The following is a 20,329-nucleotide window of genomic DNA, read 5'->3' as shown; positions in this document are numbered from 1 at the left end:
AAAATCAGAGGAAGATGAATTATCAGTCTTTACTATTGTTCTTTTTTTCTTTTTTTTTTACCAGACCCTGTTTAGTAATTCCTCACTTATAAAAGACATCATTAATACATGTTCATGTAAATCTCTGAAACTTCTACCTGGGTTGTTCAGTCAGACCTTCTTGTGAAATTAGACAAGGCAAGGCTTGTTTTTCTCTGGTGGATTTTTTTTTTTTATCATGCATGCTGCAGTAGTGGCCAGAGGAGGAACTTGGATCTAGCTCCCAGACATTGGGTGATATTACAACGCCTGACATGTGAACACCAACAGCGGAGCAGAGGAGGGAAGTTACACTACTCCAAAGTCAGCCACTTTGGAAAAATATATGTAAAGGCTCCTACTCTGGGCTTTCATGACATAACATGAAATCCGGTGCTGTTCGTGTCAGGAAAAACGTGCAGTCTCCGACGGAAGAGAAAATGAGAAATGTCAGCCCATATCAAAAGAGAGACATTGATTTTCAGATGGATCTTTTTCTATCTTGTACTAGATTGCAATCACAAAACTTCGCAGTCTGCAAATCCTGGACACTTTCATCAGACAGACATTCAACCAGGAACATCAAGAGTCAGTAATGCAAAAGGCAGAATATAAAACGATACAGAGCAGTCCGAATAGCCGAGTAACTCGTAGTACGGTGAGGCAGCCATAGGAGAGCCAATACATTAACACATGGTTTACAGACTGTTATTTAATTAATTCCACCTTCAAAGTCAGGGTTTTCCTTTAGAGCAACCAGCCAATAACACGTAAAATTGTCAGACAGGTTAATACAAACATATAGTCATTCAAATTTGAGAAATACTTGGAGCCAACGCTCACTACGTTGCTACGTAATTTACGTTAGCGTCAAGTTAAAAAAAAAAATAATAATAATAAAAAAAAAAAATAACTACTTTAAGTATTCAAAAAATTGCGTGAACATTAAATAAATTAACGTGTGAGAAAATATTAAACTTTTCTCGGCGAGGCGTGGAGAAAGTAAACGCTCACTAATTAACTTTGGCTTCGACCAGCTACGTCGTTAACGTTATCTCGCAGCGTAAGGGCCACGGCCACTTCCAACTTTTAAAAACAACCGTAAAAACGCCCACAAACAGCCCGAAGCCTCGCGCTTACCTTCGTAGCAGAGAATACCAATGTTGTTGTTCATTTTGTCCAGGTACTGATAGTTCAACAAGTCCATTTTCGTTAGTAGCATTTATCGAGCTTTTATTATAAAAAAAAAAAAAAATTAAAAAAAAAAAAAAAAAAAAAAAAGACCAGCTTTTTTTTTTTCCTTCTCAAGCGACGGTCAAAAAAAAAAGCTAAAGGCCCAGCCTCCAACTTTTAGTTTTCTAGAAACCCCCGCGGAGAGTGTTCTCGCAGTTGTTTAATGACTTTAGGGTACTTTTTTTTTCTTTTTTTTTTTTTTTTAAGAAAGAACAAAAAATACGGGTAAATTTTTAGCGGTGGTAAAGAGCAAAAAAAAAAATTTAAAAAAAAATAGTAGCGTCAGTTCTCCTCACAGCCAGCTGTAAGTCGACTGCACTGACACGCAGGCTATGCTTGGTATGACTCCTATGTTGCACCAGTGGTTTCCTCTGTTGCTGAGAGGGGCGCACTGGGCATGCTCGCTAAATCCCTGGAGCGCCTCAAATATCAGGGATGTTTGACGCGCAAGATCAGCCTCTCCAAACACAGCGAGAGAGAGAGAGAACACCACCCCCAAAAGAGCTGCTAGCAGTCCCATATTAAATCTTTACAATACAGTTTGAAAGTATCTTAGGCACTCCCTCCACAAATACAGAGGTGATAACTGAGAAAATGAAATGGTGCCGTACAAGTAAGTTTAGGTCGCTATAACCATATCACGGATCTGTGAGGATTATTATAACCACATTAAAGTGACAGCATCGAAGCTATAAAGGTTGACAAGTGATTATAAACTGGTCTGTATGGGATGACCCAGAAAAAGACAGGGCTCCTTCCCTGTGTTTTTCTGGGTCATCCCATACAGACCCGTAAAAACCTAAATGTACAATGACGAGTAAATAACAAGGACACTATGCTTCACTTTATGGGCGTCAGCATATACAACTTTTTTGTTTTCGACCAACATGCTGGTCTCAGTATATCAATATAAATTGCCTTTTGTGAGTCAACATAACAGAGGATATGAAAAAAACAAACTTTACTGGGTTGATTTAAAAATATATATATATAAAGTTATCAAAGGCCTAGTGGATTCTTCTAACATTTAGAGTGGTCCTCTCCTGCCCCCTGGTGCATGAGATGGGCTACATCCAGGTTTTCTGCTCCAAAGAAAAACAAATCGATGTGAAAAAGGCAAATGGGTTATGACAGATGAATGGAGAGTGAATATGACCGTCAACTAATTACATGGGTTGAGTGAGAAGAGTACCTAGCAGCTTATTGTACGTATTTGACAGGGAACACAATGATCAGGGTGTGGCTGTGCTTTAGAGTATGAGTTTACACACAAACGCACATTTGCCATATGAACGTCTTTAAACACACAGACGGGGAAACAAGATGCCTCATGAAAAGCGCAGACAAAATACTGAATACCTGCAAGATGTCATGAACTCAAAATGACCCAGAAGCTGAAAGGAAATTTGTAGTATTCTTTGCTAACAAAATATAAAATATGTCAAAAGATAAACAGAGTGGGGAAATGAGAAGAATGAATAATTGAAAAGATATATAATTTAGTGCGTGTTGTAATTCTCTGCCTTGGGAAGATAAATTATAAACAAATAGGGTAAGAACACAGAAAAGAGCCAAACAGAAACAGCGATTTATGAGATGCGTAAAGGAAGAAACATATTTCATGTTGGTAGATTTACCTTTATATCATGGGTTCCGTGCAGGTAGAAAAAGCACCAACGTTTGCATTTATTATACAACATTCAACACAGAGTCTGTGGCCAATTCGCTGACTGACTTCTATCTCATTAAAAAGGCCTCTACTAAAGTCTAACTCTGTTCAAAACTTGGTTAACAGTCTGATTATACAAAAAAAAAAAAAAAACTGATCCTGTCTCTTGCACACTCTCATGCACACACAGCTACAAGTGCAACAAACACAGTATGCACTCATGCACCCACCCCATCCTGCTTCACAAATCAGTCGAAACACCTCCCCCCCCCCCTTCTTTCTCATACACACACACACACACACATACAAACAAAGGCCTCTAGCCTCCTCCCCTCTGGCCTCCCACTCCAACGGTGGCTCAGAACTAGCGAAACATGGTCCTTGTCTCATTGGACGGCTTTTGTTTCCAGTTTCACACACACAAGAAGAGTAAGTTCAGTCAGTGAGTCCTTTCAGTGCCACCACGGCTGCTACAGCTGGTGCTGCCGCTTGCACTTTCCTCAAAGCCTTCAACTCAAGGCCGAGCACTCAAAAAGTATGAAGCCTGGAGCTGAACTTTGTTGCCTGCCTGGTACTCAACTCATACTCAACATACTAAAAGTTGCTGCATGAATTTAAAATTCAAGAGGTAAAAAGCTGATTCAGTGCCACAACTTAAAAAAAAAAAAAAAAAATACAGAACTGTTCTAAAGCACCAAGCTGTAATAGGAGAGACAGGTACATTCCACAGTGAAAAAAAACTCTGACATTCACAGACTAGTGCCCCCTTATGGCCTCAAGACCCATTGGCCAATAGATATTGAATATATATTTTCAAAACAGTGGATTTCTGCTTCATTTAGACAAAAATAGAATATTACTTCTAGTAGATATTTTACTGCTTGCACTGGAGGGAATATCTGCAGGTCACCCAAGTCAGAGGGCTTTGCCCTCTATGACCTACGAATGTCTGTACAAATTGTATGGCCATCTATTTAAAAGTTGTTGAAATATTTCAGTCTGAACGAAAGTGGCAGAGCAACCAATCAGGTAAAAACTTTGGATTCTAATTTAAAAAAAAAAATTAAAAAACCTAAAAGGGTTGGCATAGGATTAAATTAGTAAATTATTTAATAGATATGTATTTTAAGAGTTAAAAACAATTGAATCTGCAGCAGCTAAATATCAGGGCCTCGTTTATTGGATTTTAGCTGCATGTACACCAGTAGCCAAAAGTGGTTTCTAAAATCGTGATTAATTTCCACAGGCAGCGAGCTGGTGAGTCAAACAGCGAGCAAAAGGATATGACATTTAAACATTCAACATAGCAGCTCTATCAGACACTGTAATGAGGCCCTGGCAATGTGCTGAGGCCGCTCAATGAAGCTTTCACTGCCAGAAAAAAGACTTAATTGCTCTCCAAAATCTTCTTGGACTATTAAGACTGTCGAAGATAACTAAAATAATTAAAAAAAAAAAAAAATGCTTCGGTTCCCCTGTTGTATAAAATTAAATGTCATTTTCAGACTATCTTTTTCTCCTTTTCTCAGACTTTGTGGGTCTCGTCTAAATAAAATAGTAATAGACCAAGGATCATTCACACTTATTATTTTCTGGGTATAATCTATATACTTATGAAAAATAAGTATAAAGCTATACAAATAAAATGACAATCCTAACATTTACCCTTAATTTGAATCACCCATTTCCAAACAAAATACCACTTATGATATAAACTTTTTTTTTTTTTTTAAGAATGACTATTTGGGGAACGATTGTATTTCCTATGTACATAAATCAATCTGATTACTGCTGGTTTTTACATGAACTGAGGCCACCACAGGGTGTATTCCGCTGTGGCTGTGGCTGTGGCTTTTTTTTTTTTTTTTTTTTTAACAATCATCAGAAAAGGGGAACATAGAATTTACTTTTCAGTGGCAACCACACTCTTTAACACAGTTTCTTTGTTCTGACCTGGCATGCTGTCAGATGAATAAGTATACTAAGGAGATTAATGGTTATACAACAAGTCGGTGAAATTCCACCTCTCTCTTCAATAGGGACAAGTTGTTACACAGAGCTTACTGTGGCAATAACCTTTTCTCCTCACCGCCTGCTTTACTTAGGTTGAGTCAGACTGAGCTCACTGCGAGGTTGATAACCTAAAAAGATGTCAGCTGCTGGAAAGGCAGTCTTGCCCGTCACCTGAACATGATTTCATGATGAATAACTACAGACACGAGATATTCTCTGTCCTTATAGAGTAAGTCATGCTTGGAGTTAAACTTCAGTAATCAGGTTTGAATGTTGTTCAGTAATAATTTATCTTTAGAAGGTAGATGTTCTATACATCCATTTTTCATTTAGTGGTATGGTTAAACAACCACTCTTTCATGTAATTTTCCCTGTTACTTACTTCCTGCCTGCCTATTTATTTATTTATTTATCTAATCTATCAGGATAAAGCGCTACCAGGCCGACTCAATCTCCTGAAATGTTGGATGTCCCTGAACAGGTCTGGGCTTCTCCGGGGAGTGGGTGTGTCTGGATAACAACACAGCACAGGTTTGGCGGTGATTCATCCTTATGCTTCATTAATGTTGTGACACAAGCACTGGCAGAATAAAAGACTGTGCGATGATGGATGAGTGTTAAAAAAAAAAAAAAAGATTGATTCGGTTCTGGCTTTTTCATCTTTCAAGCTTCTTTTCTTGATTTCAGTCTCTATTTACTGATCCTACAAAATCCTCTTCATGCCTTGTTAAAAATTGATTAAATAATGTGTCGTCGGTTTTGGCAAACTGGCCTTCAACTTGTCTCCTTCGTGAAAACGTGATCTTAGAAAGTCAGGCTGAAAGAACAACTGTCGCACTAACAGAGATCAAAGGTCAAATCCTTGATTACTTTACGGCACCTCTGTTGAAATTCCACCGCACCATTACGGGCTTTGTTTAAATGTTGACACAATGGATCGAAGGCGTTTATCCCTTCTGAAATTTGTTGTCTCAGTGTTTGATATCAGCGTGGTTACTTAACTACGTCTTTTCGACAAACCTTGAGGCTGTAAAAGGTTAAATTCCAAGTATAATGTTTAAAAGCACCTGACAGACCTGTATTTCAACTCATGATACACTACAAACAATAGTGTATTTACAATTTTTTAACCATTTACAAATACTAAATGGCTTTATCCAACTTTTTATATCAAATCTTTAAATATTCCTGCTTCCCAGCAGACACAAGACAACAAACACGAGCTCGTTCTTTCTTTACACGGGATTTCTGGGAGTGTTTGGACGACACAATCCTCACCACACACACAGAAGACGAAATATCAGGTTGCTACACTGAAACAATGATAACAACAGGTGACTGTGTGGAACCAAAGCTATTCTGTCACTTCCCACCTTTGTGTTCTCTGTGTTTTTTTTTGTTGTGGCAGAGGGTGAAGAGTGGAAAATCTGTCAAACAAGTCAAGCTATTGTTTATTATTAAATGCAAAACTAGGTGCTGGTTTTTTTTGCCTGTTAGGATACGAGAGCGATTCATTTCTAGCATGTATATAGCCTACAGAATTTGTAATAAAATACTTAAGGAAGAATATGCAGATGTTTCCTGCATGATCCATAACTAGCAGTTAATAGCAGACGAAAGATAATTGCTTGACATTAGAAATATTGCTGCCTCCCTACATTGTGTGGTTTCTGTTTAATAGGTAATATCCAGAATGAAATCTTTTATATTTTTTCCAGATGATTTTTTGGAAATTCTGCAGTCATTTAACAGTTTGCAATGTTGATAAAGACCGACGTACGTGGTGAGTGAGTTACAGCGCCCACGTCTTTACCAGCAAGCCACAAGATGTCAACGTTTTTACTTTTAGTGACAGTTTGGTCTGTATTAGTGTGCCTTCATGGAATTGTTGATAGAATTGCTTAATGCTGGATGTTACTGTAACATCACAGATTATATTCTAGTCATATTAATGTCCCACCACATGATAAGTGTACAGCAGTGTGGAATGTGCACCACATGGACACTGAGAGTTCTGATTATTCACTTTGGCCATTCACCGAAGTTTGAGGTTTTCCCAGGTTTGAGCAGAGACGATATCACGCAGTAGTGCTGCCTAACAAGTTCCAGATCTCATGTGTACTATTATCAACAATCATGGAGGTTTCTCAGTTGTTTTATATGATCTGTACAAAGTCGAGGTAAACCAGCTACGTTCTGCGCAGTGTTCTCTCGCAGCCGAGACATCCAAGTTATCTGTGACCTACTCTTCCTTATAGGCCATCTGTTCTGCTTTATTTTTACCATTTCAGCAAACTGTCTCCCTTTTCTCTCAAACTGACGAGCTCTTTATCTGCTCTTTTCCCTCTGCTATTACAGTTTTCTTCTGTTACCATTGATTTAGCAAAGCTCTTCTCCAATGTCTGTCCTGAACATCATCTTTCTTTCAGATCTTCTTCCTGCTTCTGTTAATCAAAAATCTCCTATAATCCACCTTGCCTGTCAAAATTTGTTTGAAACATTAACAAATCCAGAATGTTGGCAGACACCGTCTGCACTGGCTTCTTGTGATTCAAGGCTGGATATATACAGTACAGTATGCAACTGACTGTAACACAACTCCATTCTGATCTGCAAATCTGACCTGTGTGCAACATTGGCAGTGGTTTCCAAGGCATTCACGGTTCAAAACTAAAAGTTACAAAAAGAAAAAAGTCTTCAAATGATACCCAACTTTAACATACAGATGTTTATGTTGGTCAGTGTCTGTTTTGTTGCTATATAAAGCTTGGTCAAGCATTTCAAACATATTACACCAAACAGATCCTATTTCTGGTTATGGAAAATGATCACTGCTCCCATTAGCTGTTCGGACCTGTGACAACATTCTTGCCATGCTAACAATTATCTGGTAGCAAACTGACCCCATGGGGCTTATTATTTATTGGCTAAGACAGTTGGGACAGGAGGCTCTGTACCAATACCACTCATGTTCTTTGCTCAGATTACAGTATCCATGTCCAACACAACTTTTTCACTGGATGCAGAGGCTACAAATACAATATGCGCTTTCCCATTTGAAAGTTAAAATTTACAGGATAGATAAATACACTAACTAAATTATGATTGTTCCTTCTTTGTGTCTAGGTGAGCTCACAAGAAATATAAATGCTCTTAATTGTCTAAATCGACAGCATCTTTAAAAGATGCGTGGAGCATGTTCCAGACGAAATACCTTTTTCTGATGTGTAAAGGTTAACCTTTTCTTTGTGAGAGGCATTGCAATCCTGTTTCATTTCATTCTGGGTAACTATAGCGAGTGCTATCAAAAAGAGAGGAATGCAAAGTATGTGTGGTCACCACAGCTCTAAGAAAAGGTTCCCTCGCTAAGACAGCAGAGCTGGAAGAGGACCAGCAAGCGTGACATTTACTGAGAGTGAATGTAGGACATGGATTTTTTTTTTTTTTACGATTTCAGTCTAGATGGAAATATCAAGGAAAGTTGCTTCGACCTGTGCCTCGAATTCAACCAGCCCCTCTTGTCAGGTGAAAAACCATTAAAAAAAAACGGAACATCTGACTGTTTGACTCAGGCCATTGTTTGAGAAATAGATGTAGAAGAGAGAAGCTCCACATTATGAATGGTGGTGGCTACAAAAAAAGTGGACACAATGTTGGTCTTACTGTAGTGGATGAGTCTTCATCCAACCTTGTTCTTGAAAACCAGATATGCACCTCAGTGCCTAACAGTAAAGCATCTTGCTGGCAGGTGGCAAAAAGTGTCCCAGGTGTACATGTGGCCATCCACAACCTCTCCAGAACCGTGAAGCAGTTTGCTGTAACAATATCACATTGCAAGGTGATGTAACATACACAATTTTTTTGGGGGGGGGAATTACAGTTATCTTTTCTACTTTCACTTCCCACAATTATTTGATCAATAACACAATTGAACTTTATGTTTTTTCACAGTGAACAATGCAAAATGATTACTGGTATGGAAATTTACTTGTGAAGGAAAATCAAGAAAAAAAAAACAGGGGCCGATTGTGTTTAACCACATGGCTTGCAACCATGACCCTGTGAAACTTGACCTTTGACCTTGTGACCATCGTGGCCTTTTGCGCCTCTGGTCTTAATGGCAGCTTGCATTAGCGCGACACTAACAAAGCACTGACGGTGACGTCATGCCTTTATGCTTGCATGTGTGCATGAATGTGTGTGCAGCGGTCAACAGATAAGTAAGTAAAACTGCCGAAGGAAGTGTGTGTAGGGGCACAGATAGATGACAGCAGGTCAGAGGGACGGTGACATCAGATAGACTGATGGTAAAATGGAACTATAGGGAAGCTGTCAATCTAAACATTGAGGGACAGCTACCAGCTTAGTTACAGGTTGGTAAGTTCTGCTTGGACAGAGTACTGTCCACAAGAGTGAAATGTTGAGTAATACATTTGTATTTATTAGCATTGTTATTAATGTCGGTGGGAGTACGTTTTCTTACTTTATCTGGAACAGAGCCTTGTATATGTATAGATACATATATATATATATATATATATATGTATTTATATACCAACCAGATCATTATCATTAGTTCATGCGTTGTGTGCTTCATGGCTCTCAGATCTACATAATGCCTCTGCCATTTTCTTCTATTAAACCATGACAGTCTTTTGTTAACTCTGTCGAACACAGGATTATAATCAATTACAGTGCAAGCACTGCTATACTTAATCATCTGACCTATCCTCACTTTTTACCAGAAACAGTATTTAACTTACTAGTGTTCTGAGGCCTTGGTCCAGGACAGTATATTCCTAATATCTCAGATAAAATACACGTCTTCGGTGATGAGGAAAATAACGTGCGAGAGAACGCGAGCGTAAGCACAATAATAAGGGTAAGGGTTAGGTATAAGTATTATGACGGCAAATATCGTCTGTTCATCGCTGACCTATAATCTATTAGCTCTTTATAGCACTGATAAAAAAAAACAAAAAAACTTTACTGATAAGTATTTTTCTACTGCCGACTCTTTGACCCACGCACACAAAAACTGATAGGAAGCAATAAATCCAACAGTGTTCACAGTCATTACAGTAAAAAGACAAGAGACACTGGCAGGGAAAGTGATAGGAAAATAAGCAATAAAACACGGGTGGCGTTGGACACAATAGAGCAAATAGTCTTTCATGAATGCAATGCACTTCTTTTTACTTTTATTGCATACACATAAAAGCTATTGCATGCACATGCAACTGCACTAAGTGTCAGTATTCTCCACATTGTCTCAAACTGATTTGGTTATGACCGACATGTTTGCTGCAGACTTCTGCTATAAACTTTTAGTCATAAATTAGGGCCACACAGTAATCCATACACTCAGCAGAAAGATTACACATCTGTGGTGTCACCTTGTCTCATGATGTGTTTCTTTGAAAGGTGAGTAAACAAGAAGTTGAGTGAATAACAGATTAAAATACTGTTAGATGGTAGGAGTGTTAGGAGTTGCGAGGATCAATACCACTCATCTCTAGGATATACACTTTAGAAAACTGCAACCTAAGGATTGCTAGCTTAGCTTAGCATGCAGGCTACGTTCAAAGATATATATATATATATATATATATATATATATATATATATATATATATGCCAGTGGATTTTTTATATATATATATATATATATATATATATAAAAATCCACTGGCACCTCTTAATACAAGTTTTTAACTTTGAGCAGAACAAATACTGTATATTAAAATGACTAGTTGCAGTTTTATAGGTGGTATGTGACCATTTCATGACCAGGAGCAGAGACTTCCAGCTATCTTCTAGTCATTCTAGTATTTCAACCAATCAGAAATTCAAGGAAGTCTCAGACTACTCTTAACATTGTTAAACAGATGTAGGCTCAATGACACTCAGACTGTGTATGTTGCATGTTTGAAATTTTTTGGACTATATGAAAGTAGTGCTCAAACTGGCTTTAGTGATCCTGCAAAATGATATTATTGGCTAACGACAGCCACCTTCTTTTTGCTGTGACCACCTGGGTCACTAAAGAACACATTGTGTGTTAAAGCTTAAGCTATTTTAACTTGAAAATGCCCTAACAAACCATGCAGGGAGGACGGGTTACACAGATGCAGCTACGCTGCTCATTATCTGCATGCGTTATTATTGGTCAGTTGTTTAACACCTGCGTCAGGTTACACAGGCTGCATCGAAAAAGAGTCATAAACCTGCACAGGCTGGAGGGCAAACCCACTCCTTGCTGAGGAAGCTCTACACACCCAAAAACAAAACCCATCCCACCCAAGGGCACAAACCTTCGATCAAATTACCTCCCACCTGGAATAGTGGTTACCTCTAGATGGGTTTCAACAAAGTGCCATGATGTAAGGTCTCCGATTTCACTTTCAGTGTTGACTTGAGCATAAATGAGCACCAACTAGTCGAGAGGACGACGCCACCCTTTAAGAGTCTCGAACTGGGCCAAACCGGATTAACCAAACATTCAGTAGTTTATCGAAAATGTGGACGCCCAAGACGAGGAAAACAAAGTTACGTCTACCATTGTGGTACACCTCGATTTAAACCTCAAGTGCGCGACTGCATTGACCAGATTGACAGTACTTCTAAGTTTGCCATAACAGCACCAAAGCCAGCTTTCACACAAACTATAATTACCACAACACTGTTCCAATACATTGCTAACACAAAGCCAAGATTTTGATGAAAGAGAATAAAATGCAGCAAGGATCAGATTTGATTATTTAAGGTTACTAAATTGCTCTGTCATACCAGTAAGAGAAAACAGTAAATCAGCCTACGATGTGTCACTTATTTAAAAAAAAAAAAATGTAAAAAAGATTTTAAGTCTATACAGTCACACATATAACAGCTCTCAGAAGCTGTACTTAAAAGCATTGTGGTGCGGTGAGCTAAATCCTAACGTCATAATGCAAACCTGATCACAAAGACAATGCTAACATCCCGATGCTTAGCAGGAAATGTTTGACTTGTTCACCATTGCAGATGAAAGTGTTACCGTGCTAACATTTGTTAATTGATACCTAACAAAAAGTCCAGCTTAGGCTGATGGGAACGTCTTTAGTTTTGCAGGTATGCAGTAGATTCAGAAAGTATTCCAATTTGAACATTATGCAAATGTACTGAAAACAAGATCTGAAGCAAATAAAAGAGACAACCCGGCAAAAATCACCCGAACAAATACAACAGTATTATTGCATGCTTGTAGCCTGTCAGAATGTTACACCGTGAGGTGTTTCTATTATTTTGTCTACTCATCTGTCACAGCTGTACAGGTCACAGAACCACAAAGGAGTCTGTTTTAATGGACTGCTTCCCTCAGACCAAACAGTAAGAGTTAGGAAAAGGACGGCCAGTGTTTGACCAAACCATGGAAACTATATGTAGCCAGGTGAAGTTGGGGCAGGAAGGTTTTTGGTACTGTCCCTGATAGGTATGATCTGACGTGCAGCTAAATCATTGACAGCTGCATGTTCTATTTTGGTCGTGCTGTCACTTTACCAGCAGTGAAGTGTGAGATCCGCGAGAGCGCGGAGCTGACGTGAGATGAAGACACAAAGAGCGGCGATGCCCGGGAATTAGAGGCTGCTGAGGATCGAGCACGAGCGTTTAGCATCCAAGCTGCGCTGAAGGGAAAGAGTCGAACGACGAGTCAGCGTAAGTGGCGGGGAGAAGTCGCTGATAAATGCCCAATCACCCAGTAATTGGGTTTGTTAACCGTTTTGAGACGTTGGTTAGGTTGCATGCGTCCGCCTCGTGCAGAGGGGAGACGAAAGCTGCCGTGAGTTCCAGGTGTGCGGGTTAAACACGCAAGGCCGCGCACCGGAATACGAGCGAGTTCATTATTTTACTTTGAAAATGTTTGTGTTCCTGTAGAAGTTAGTGCTACCTGCATATCTCTGAGAGTCGAACACCATGAGACAGATGCGGAGGTTCTATGTTTCTGGTTGACAGAAGGAAGCCACGGCTGTTGTTTTCCATGTAGCTTTTTAACATAGTGTTTGCTTAAAGTAGTGTTGTTTCCAGTTGTCATTCCTGTTGTATGGTGGTCATAATTGAGTGAAAAGCAATCGTTTCATTTTGCTGTCACGGACATTGTTCTGTACTTTCAAAATTTGCCACACTAACGCTGTGCTTCAAGAGTGCAGACGGGGGAAATAAAAGACCCGCATAAAATATACAATATTTATTTTGGTGTCCGGTCTCATCCTTTTAAGAAGGCCACATATAACGATGAAAGGGGGATTCTGTACGTGGGTGTGTGTATTTTCTAAACACACAAGCATGATTTCAGTGTACGGAACCAGAGCAGCGATCTCAGCCAAAACCTTCTCCTGGCAGCAGTTTATCTTTTGTTGTGGTTCCTGTCAAAAACAAAAGCTCCATATTCCATTTCTTCATCGGGGCCCGAAACCGCTGGCTATTTTTGGAACGACTGGCTTCGATCTAACATCGAGGATACAACAACAATAATCTGGGCCTTCTGACTGACAGCGTGATTAAGTTCAAAGTCTAATGTAAAATATTGGTATGAACCCGAATTGACCGGTTATTTCAGGCGACAATTTCCTCCTTTTCTGCTGTCTGTGTGTTACCATTTTCAAAATTTGAATCACAGTGGGAAACAACAACCTTCGCGCTAACAACTTACCCCCTGAAAATGGCAAGTTTTGGTGAAAGTATGGATGATGCAATAAGTCGAGATCCAGATCTTTTCATTCAAGTTCAAACAAGTCCCCCCCCCCGACACTATTTTGCAAGGGGATGATCCCTGCATCATTGGCTTAGCACTGCCAAAGATAATTGAGACTGGTTCAAATAACTAAAATAACCCAGCATGTTTTTTTCCCCTCATACCAGAATGATATGGGTGCAGCCAGACCATCCTCCAGGATGGCACAGCATGGTGGAGATAGCCTTAGGTATGCGAAACCACTGAATTTATAGTACAACTGAAGATATTGCTGATAAAAAAAATGTATTAAATATGCTGCAATTATAGAAAACACTGAGCTACAAACAAAAATATTTTGATCTGTGCTTGGAGCTGAGCCTGTAGTGCAATTCAGACTGATCTCAAATACAGGTTTGCTTCCAGGAAGGGTGGAGTGCGCTGAAAGATCTTCCAAGTAGCCACCAAAATTGTTATGGAGGGGTGATGACAACTATTAAGCATTTCCCAACATTCGACATTAAATATAGGACACAGTTTACTTCACCGCTTTTTTTGGAAAGTGTGTCATCACTGTATGTCCAAGGTCAGGAGTATCAGACTTAAGACCTGTGATTAGTGTTGCATGCAGATGGGTTGTCCTCTAACCAGAAGGTGGCTCACCGACTGCAAGAACTAGCCGTGCTGAAGACTGCGCATACAGATGTATGTAAGCAGGGCAGGACTTCAGATGTGGTGTGGAATGTAAAGCATTGATATGTTCATGCCAATCTAGACAACATCAAATTATGGTGACATTTTGGTCATGCTTTTCCCTCCCATGGTATCAAAAATCTTACTGAGATTAATACAGTATAACAACACATTGCAATAGTGAATCTAAAAAATAAGTGCGTAAACCCCTTGGAATTATCTGGCATTCATGGAGAGATTTGTCTTACAGATACAATTATGAAAGTTTTAATGAATAAAACGCATTCATTCTGTTTGTCCATATTAAATTCATCATTCTAATGTTCAGTTTAGTCATACTTCAGTGCTGTGGCTACACTGCTTCAAAGTTTGTGTCCAGCACAATGTGTGTGACCTGTATGTAGATCAACTGTTGTGATATTATAAACTCTTCTAACTGTGGGCTGGTAAAAAAAAAAAAAAAAAAAAAACTGTTACTGCTATCAACCCATCAAAAGTATTAAATGTGTCAAAGTAATGTGTGCAAAGTACAGTAATTTGAGGTTTGCAATCAGAACAAATTCCAAAGATATCGAAACGGAACTAATTTTCATAATAACGAGTAGACAGGGGTTTTATTTTATATAAGCACTCCCATTTAAACCACCTTAATATCCAGGCCTGATCCAAGAGTTCTGCACATTACTGTAGTGGATTTTCCATTTTAGAGCCAAACAGCGTAACCTCAGAGGAATAAATTATTCATGTACTCCAAGGCCATTTCTCTCCAGACAGAATTTGTGTCATAACATCAAAAATTTCCAACAGACATGGGCTATCTGCAGGGATAGGGGAGTGGTTTACAGAAACTGAATGACGCTTTTCAGTTCGAGTTCCAAATGCAAACTGCAGCACTGGCCCTGGCAAGCCCACTCAGTCCCTGGGAGTTGAAGCGGCCGTTGTGATGGCAGGCCTGAGCCTCTCCCCACTCTGGTGTCAAGTGCTGCACCGTCGTTATAAAGGCTTGTCATACATGCAAATCGTCTGCAAGTCGGTTGGCCTGGTTAAACGGTTAACTCTTAGCTAGTTTAGCTGACCAGCTGGTTAGGCGACTAGTTTATAGTCGCTGGCTCGCCGCTTTCGACATTTTTTGTTGCGCTATTGTGGAAACAGGTCGAATGCATTGTCTTAAGACAAAGAGGTCATGCACAGCCCACAACAAAAAGTGACATCAGTGCAGAGGGAAAAAACAAAAACACTGCAGGGGAGCGAGGGAACAGAGGAGGAGGGGAGGAGAGCTCCCAGGCCATTTTCCTGAAAGTGGAGACCATTTAAACCGAAGCATTATGGGAACATGTTGGTGACACAGGAGACGAAGCTCTTTCTAAACATTCTCAGTCTCTCAATTAACAAGTGATTGCCTTACAGTGCAATTTCCTGCTCATATTTATTCCAGGTTAATCAAGTAATAAAGTGAACTCTAAATTAGGATCTTAAAATAATCTTCTAGAAGGTATGTTTTCTCCATGTGAATGTGAAATAGCAGCAAGCTTGAACATCTACCAAATTAAAATGTTGTTTTCCTTAATGGGATTCTGCACATCACTTGGCTCCTTTTAGAATTTCAAACTAAAGTATCTCCTGATGCTTCAGGAGCTTTGAATTCCTCCACAACATGAGTTATTCCAAAAAAATAATAAATCCACCTGCTCCTAGCTTTTCCTCTCCCCAACAGTGGATACATTTCAGAAGCCCCTCTGCCAGAGAGCAATTATGAAACATCAACTATAAAATATATTAAAATGCTGTACAGACTACCAAAAATATCGAACTGAACTGCCTCCTCCGAACAGTGGACATCAATTATCAGGGGTTTCCACTGAATGTTAAGTGTTCTCAGAGGTTTCACTCAGCTCTGAGGCCTGCTGGCTGCAGAGAGGCCTGCTGAGAAGGATTGGCCATTTCTCCTTAATCTCGGAAGGAATTTTATTTCAGTAAAGCCAGAAGTCCCCCGAAATGATTAGGAGAGGGGAAAGGAAAAGGCAGAAGTCAGAACAGCAGACGTGAGAGAAATTAAGACCGGAGACGAGAAGAAGTGGATACCACTGATAAGGCGACTGACAGAGAGAAGAAGATGGAGAGACGTCAATGAGACAGAGACAAACAGTAACAAAAGGAGACTGAAACCAGGTTAACACAAGCAAGCAGCTGGTTACAAAGCAGTGGTGATGGCAGTTGAGGGCAGTTGGTCTTATTTGCCTGTGTATCTGCAACTGCAGGCTTGAACACAACACAAAGACGCCTATTGTCTTACAGAAAGCAGGGCCGGGGGATATGGCTGAATATAACGTTGCACTTCATACGAAACACGACTCTAATCATACAAATCCGTTTGTCCACACCTTTCCACAGCACAAGAGTCTGAACAGAAGGAGACGGGTCAAAAAAAACATCTTAACTTAACCTCTACAGACACAATAAACACAAGAGGAGTTTGGAGCCTGAGAAACTTACTCTCTTCTTCATTCGCATGAACAAATGATGCTGCTCGTGACAGAACATCCAGTGGTGTCTCCATGCTTGGATGCCTGTGGGACAGAGGAAAGGGAAAAATGTTCAAAACTGTTTGGCTTCTGTCTGTCGTATTTTATACAAAAGCTAAGTTCATATTTGATGGGTGTAAAGTCATTAAGAGCTCAAGAACTGTCCCAAAGTCTCAAGTGGATACAGATAAAGTCATTCATATTTCTATAAAGACTTGGCTTGAGTATTTAAATGAAACTATTTTACCTGCTGTAGTTCAGTGAATGTAAATCTTAATGATGCTCTCCCAAACCTTTTTTACTACTTAAAATAATTTGACTTCAGTGCTTAATGTGCTGTGTCAGAGCACTTTTGCAGTGGCTGTCTTTAACTTTCTCATTAATGTAGATTTACGTTTCTAGTTTTACTACACTTCAGAGGGAGATATAAAGTATTGACTTTCCAGAAATGGAGTATCTATTAAAATATGTTGCATTGCTGCAGATTAAACAGCTCAACAATATATTTATGGCTGGACAATAAAACAACATTGGTTGTGAATTTCCTGTATCCCACTAAATAAAGTCTAAATCCCATACAACCAAACTGAGAATATTGACGTCTCAAGACATCTAATCTTGCTGTTCAAATAAACATTTTAGGCACACAGTTATCAGGCTAAAGCAAATTGATCAATTCTCATCCGAATCAGTTGGTTCCTTGAATGAAGTCTGATTAGAGATTTGTTAATCCTGGAGGAAATTATTCTCCACTCACATTTTGTATGGAGCCAAAATAAGCAGAAAGTTCAAAGTGCTGGTCATGATGTTACACTTGCGTGAGATAGGTGTGTTGGGACCCCTCCCAGCATGCTCTGGGGGCAACAGCAGTGGACATAAGTCTTATTTTATATTTTATTTCTGTTACTTTGTGCTACAAAGTGTTTCCACTGTTTCCACACTTTTATCACTGATAAATTATTACCGGTGAATGTGTTTAAACCATGAGTGATGTCGGTGAATGACTAGTGAGTTTCTTTCCAGTGGGCATGCAAATGATTTGTCAATGTTAAAAAAAAAAATTCATTAAATGACTCAAAGCCATTAAATCAATTATCAAAATAGCTGAAGATTCAATTTCTGTCAATCAAGGAAGCTCTGAGAGCTATTATCTATTATAGAGACTGTAATGGGGCTCACTCTAGCACTTTTGATACCTAAAGTAATTACACTTAACTGAAAATACTTCTGCACTTTTGTTTAACTAAACTTTTTACTTGGCATATTTCTCCTGGAAAGCCAAATACTATCAACACTGTCCAGTGGCATCACCGTTATAGTCCTCCAGCTTTTTATATTAACTGTGACCCTTCTGTGATATTTGACATTCTTCTCAAATTTGTTTGAGGATTTTCAGGATTTTCTACTACTATGTTGATCCTTCAGTCTAGCTGAGCTAATAAAGGTATTTGTGGATTAAAAAAAAAAAAAAAAAAGGCTCCCGAGCGCGTTTACCCTCTTTCTGCATTCCTAAAATACCTTTCCCTCATTTCTCCAGGAAGATAGAGTTTTGAGCAACATTACCAGTGAAATCTATGCCCACAACTTTAGACCGAAATGAAAACATTTCAGATTTACCGCTCGTCACAACGCAGCAGCGGTGCGCGTAAAAGACACGCGAGAAACTTTCAATGGGACAGACTCGGGCAAAAATTAAAGCGATTACAAGTGTAGCAAGTGCGTCCACTTTTATTCCCACCAGCAACGGCATTTATATCAGTATGACTCAGTGGTTCTTTAACAACGGTCCCTTAAGATGTGGGAAGCATTACAGCAAAAAATGATTGCGCACTAAAGTGAAATAGGCACGAAGGAGGAAATGCGTTTTGTGATTGGGTTTCCGTCTCCGGGCACTTCCTCTGCACTTTAAGTACAACAGAGACGACTGAGACGTCCCTGGAGGAGAGCATGTGGCTGAAGGGGTTTTCTTTGACATGAGAAAGTTTGGGAACCCGCCAGCGCTGCTTCATTTGGTGAATGAAATTTCAACTATCCCCTTTCGCGTAAGAAGGCGGATACTATTTCACCCCTATTTGCAACCCCTTCTCCAAACAGTATTCAAGTAGGCTACAAGCTGAATGATTGAGAAAAGTCGTCCTGTTTTTACCCCACACGGCTCAAATAAAAAGCGCACTCTTCATCCTACAAACCCGAAACAATGTCAGTCAGACACAACTTTACGCTGAGCAGCACGTACCTCCTTCAAGCGCCACTTTGGTATCTTCCAGTATGATAATGTCCACACAAAAATAAATTAAAACAAAATATAATATTCCCAGAGATTCAAAACAAAGGCCGCGGCTAAACGGTCCTGTACGAGGAAAGACAATAGTAGCAGAGCTGTCGGCACAAACTTGGTTGTAAACGAGGAAGAGGAGGAAGGGAGGAGGGAGTGAGGGAGGAGGGAGGGAGGGAGGGAGGGAGCAGGAATGCCTGGAATGATGGAATTCAGTTCCTAGCAGGTGGTGAAAGTGCAGCGCGCTGATTGGTGGAGGACTGAAGCAATGATATCAGCATACATTATGATAATGGTGCATTGCATCACATCCTCTGAAGGTTAGACTGCTGCCTGTCACTGCATCACTCAGGGACACCGAGGTGGTGAAACATTTAGTAGATGTGAGTGAGGAGTTCTCCCTCCTCTAACAACAACTTCAGTTTAACTGCCTTTCAGCCAGAAGCTCTGTGTGGCGAATTTACTTCAGTCAATAAAGGTATAAATACTTCCTCCAGACCAAACTGCTGATCCCTCCCTCCCTCCTCCCTCACTTCCTCCAGCAGTTTGGTCTGGAGGAAGTATTTATACCTTTATTGACTGAAGTAAATTCGTGGTATCTCAGGGGAAAATACTTATTAAATATTACTCTATAATACTGCATCAGTGTAAAGCAGCAATATTGTTGGTCAAGATTGAACCAGTTTTAACTGCTTTATACTGTACATTCAGACCTACATAAGGCATACAGTATTTCAGTCAATTTATTCATAGAGCACATTTAACAATAACAAGTGCTGATGGTCTAATCAAATTAAAATACAGACATGAATAATAACATCCAAAGAATGCAATTGATACAAAACACTGGTGTCAAGCTTTTAACTTGAATTGAGCGACAACATGAGATCAGTCCTTGCTGGCCTTTACCACTTACATGTGAGTTGTAGAATATATTTTTAAGATTTTTGGTCTGGATCCTGCCTATATTTGTGATCTGCTAACTCCCTATGAGCCTGATTGCTGCTGGATCTCCTCCAGCAGGGCCCCAGTAATGGTTCCAAAATCTCGACTAAAGGTGGGCAGACTGTTGCTGTTCAGGCCCCTCAGCTGTTAAAACTCCCTGCCTGGAGATCTCCGGCAGGCAAACTTAATATCCTCTTTCAAATGTCTTAAGTCTCACCTTTATTTTTCTTTTAATTTACTGATGGGATTTC

General features: G+C 39.6%; 1 protein-coding gene across 2 annotated transcripts in view; it reads right to left on the bottom strand.

Moving 5' to 3' along the window:
* The window catches only part of vgll4b (vestigial-like family member 4b), a 39,350-nt gene extending 20,092 nt beyond the window's left edge, over positions 1–19,258 (bottom strand). The window contains exons 1-2 of one of the 2 annotated variants that reach the window (XM_069146255.1): positions 19,095–19,258; positions 16,830–16,903 (exon numbers count right to left, since the gene is read on the bottom strand). In XM_069146255.1, the coding sequence (XP_069002356.1) occupies positions 16,830–16,893 (64 nt within the window). In that variant the 5' untranslated portion in view covers positions 16,894–16,903; positions 19,095–19,258. Of the gene's footprint in view, positions 1–1,158; positions 1,632–16,829; positions 16,904–19,094 lie in introns of those variants that run through there. The other variant, XM_069146245.1, reaches the window with a different exon arrangement.
* Positions 19,259–20,329: the final 1,071 nt, after the last annotated feature.

The sequence above is a fragment of the Embiotoca jacksoni genome, unplaced genomic scaffold (assembly GCF_022577435.1).
Source record: "Embiotoca jacksoni isolate LCO1_2020_lvr unplaced genomic scaffold, fEmbJac1.0.p SCAF_1, whole genome shotgun sequence".
Classification (NCBI taxonomy): domain Eukaryota; kingdom Metazoa; phylum Chordata; class Actinopteri; family Embiotocidae; genus Embiotoca; species Embiotoca jacksoni.
The sequence above is the reverse complement of the archived record's forward strand: the minus strand, read 5'-3'. Positions and strand labels throughout refer to the sequence as shown.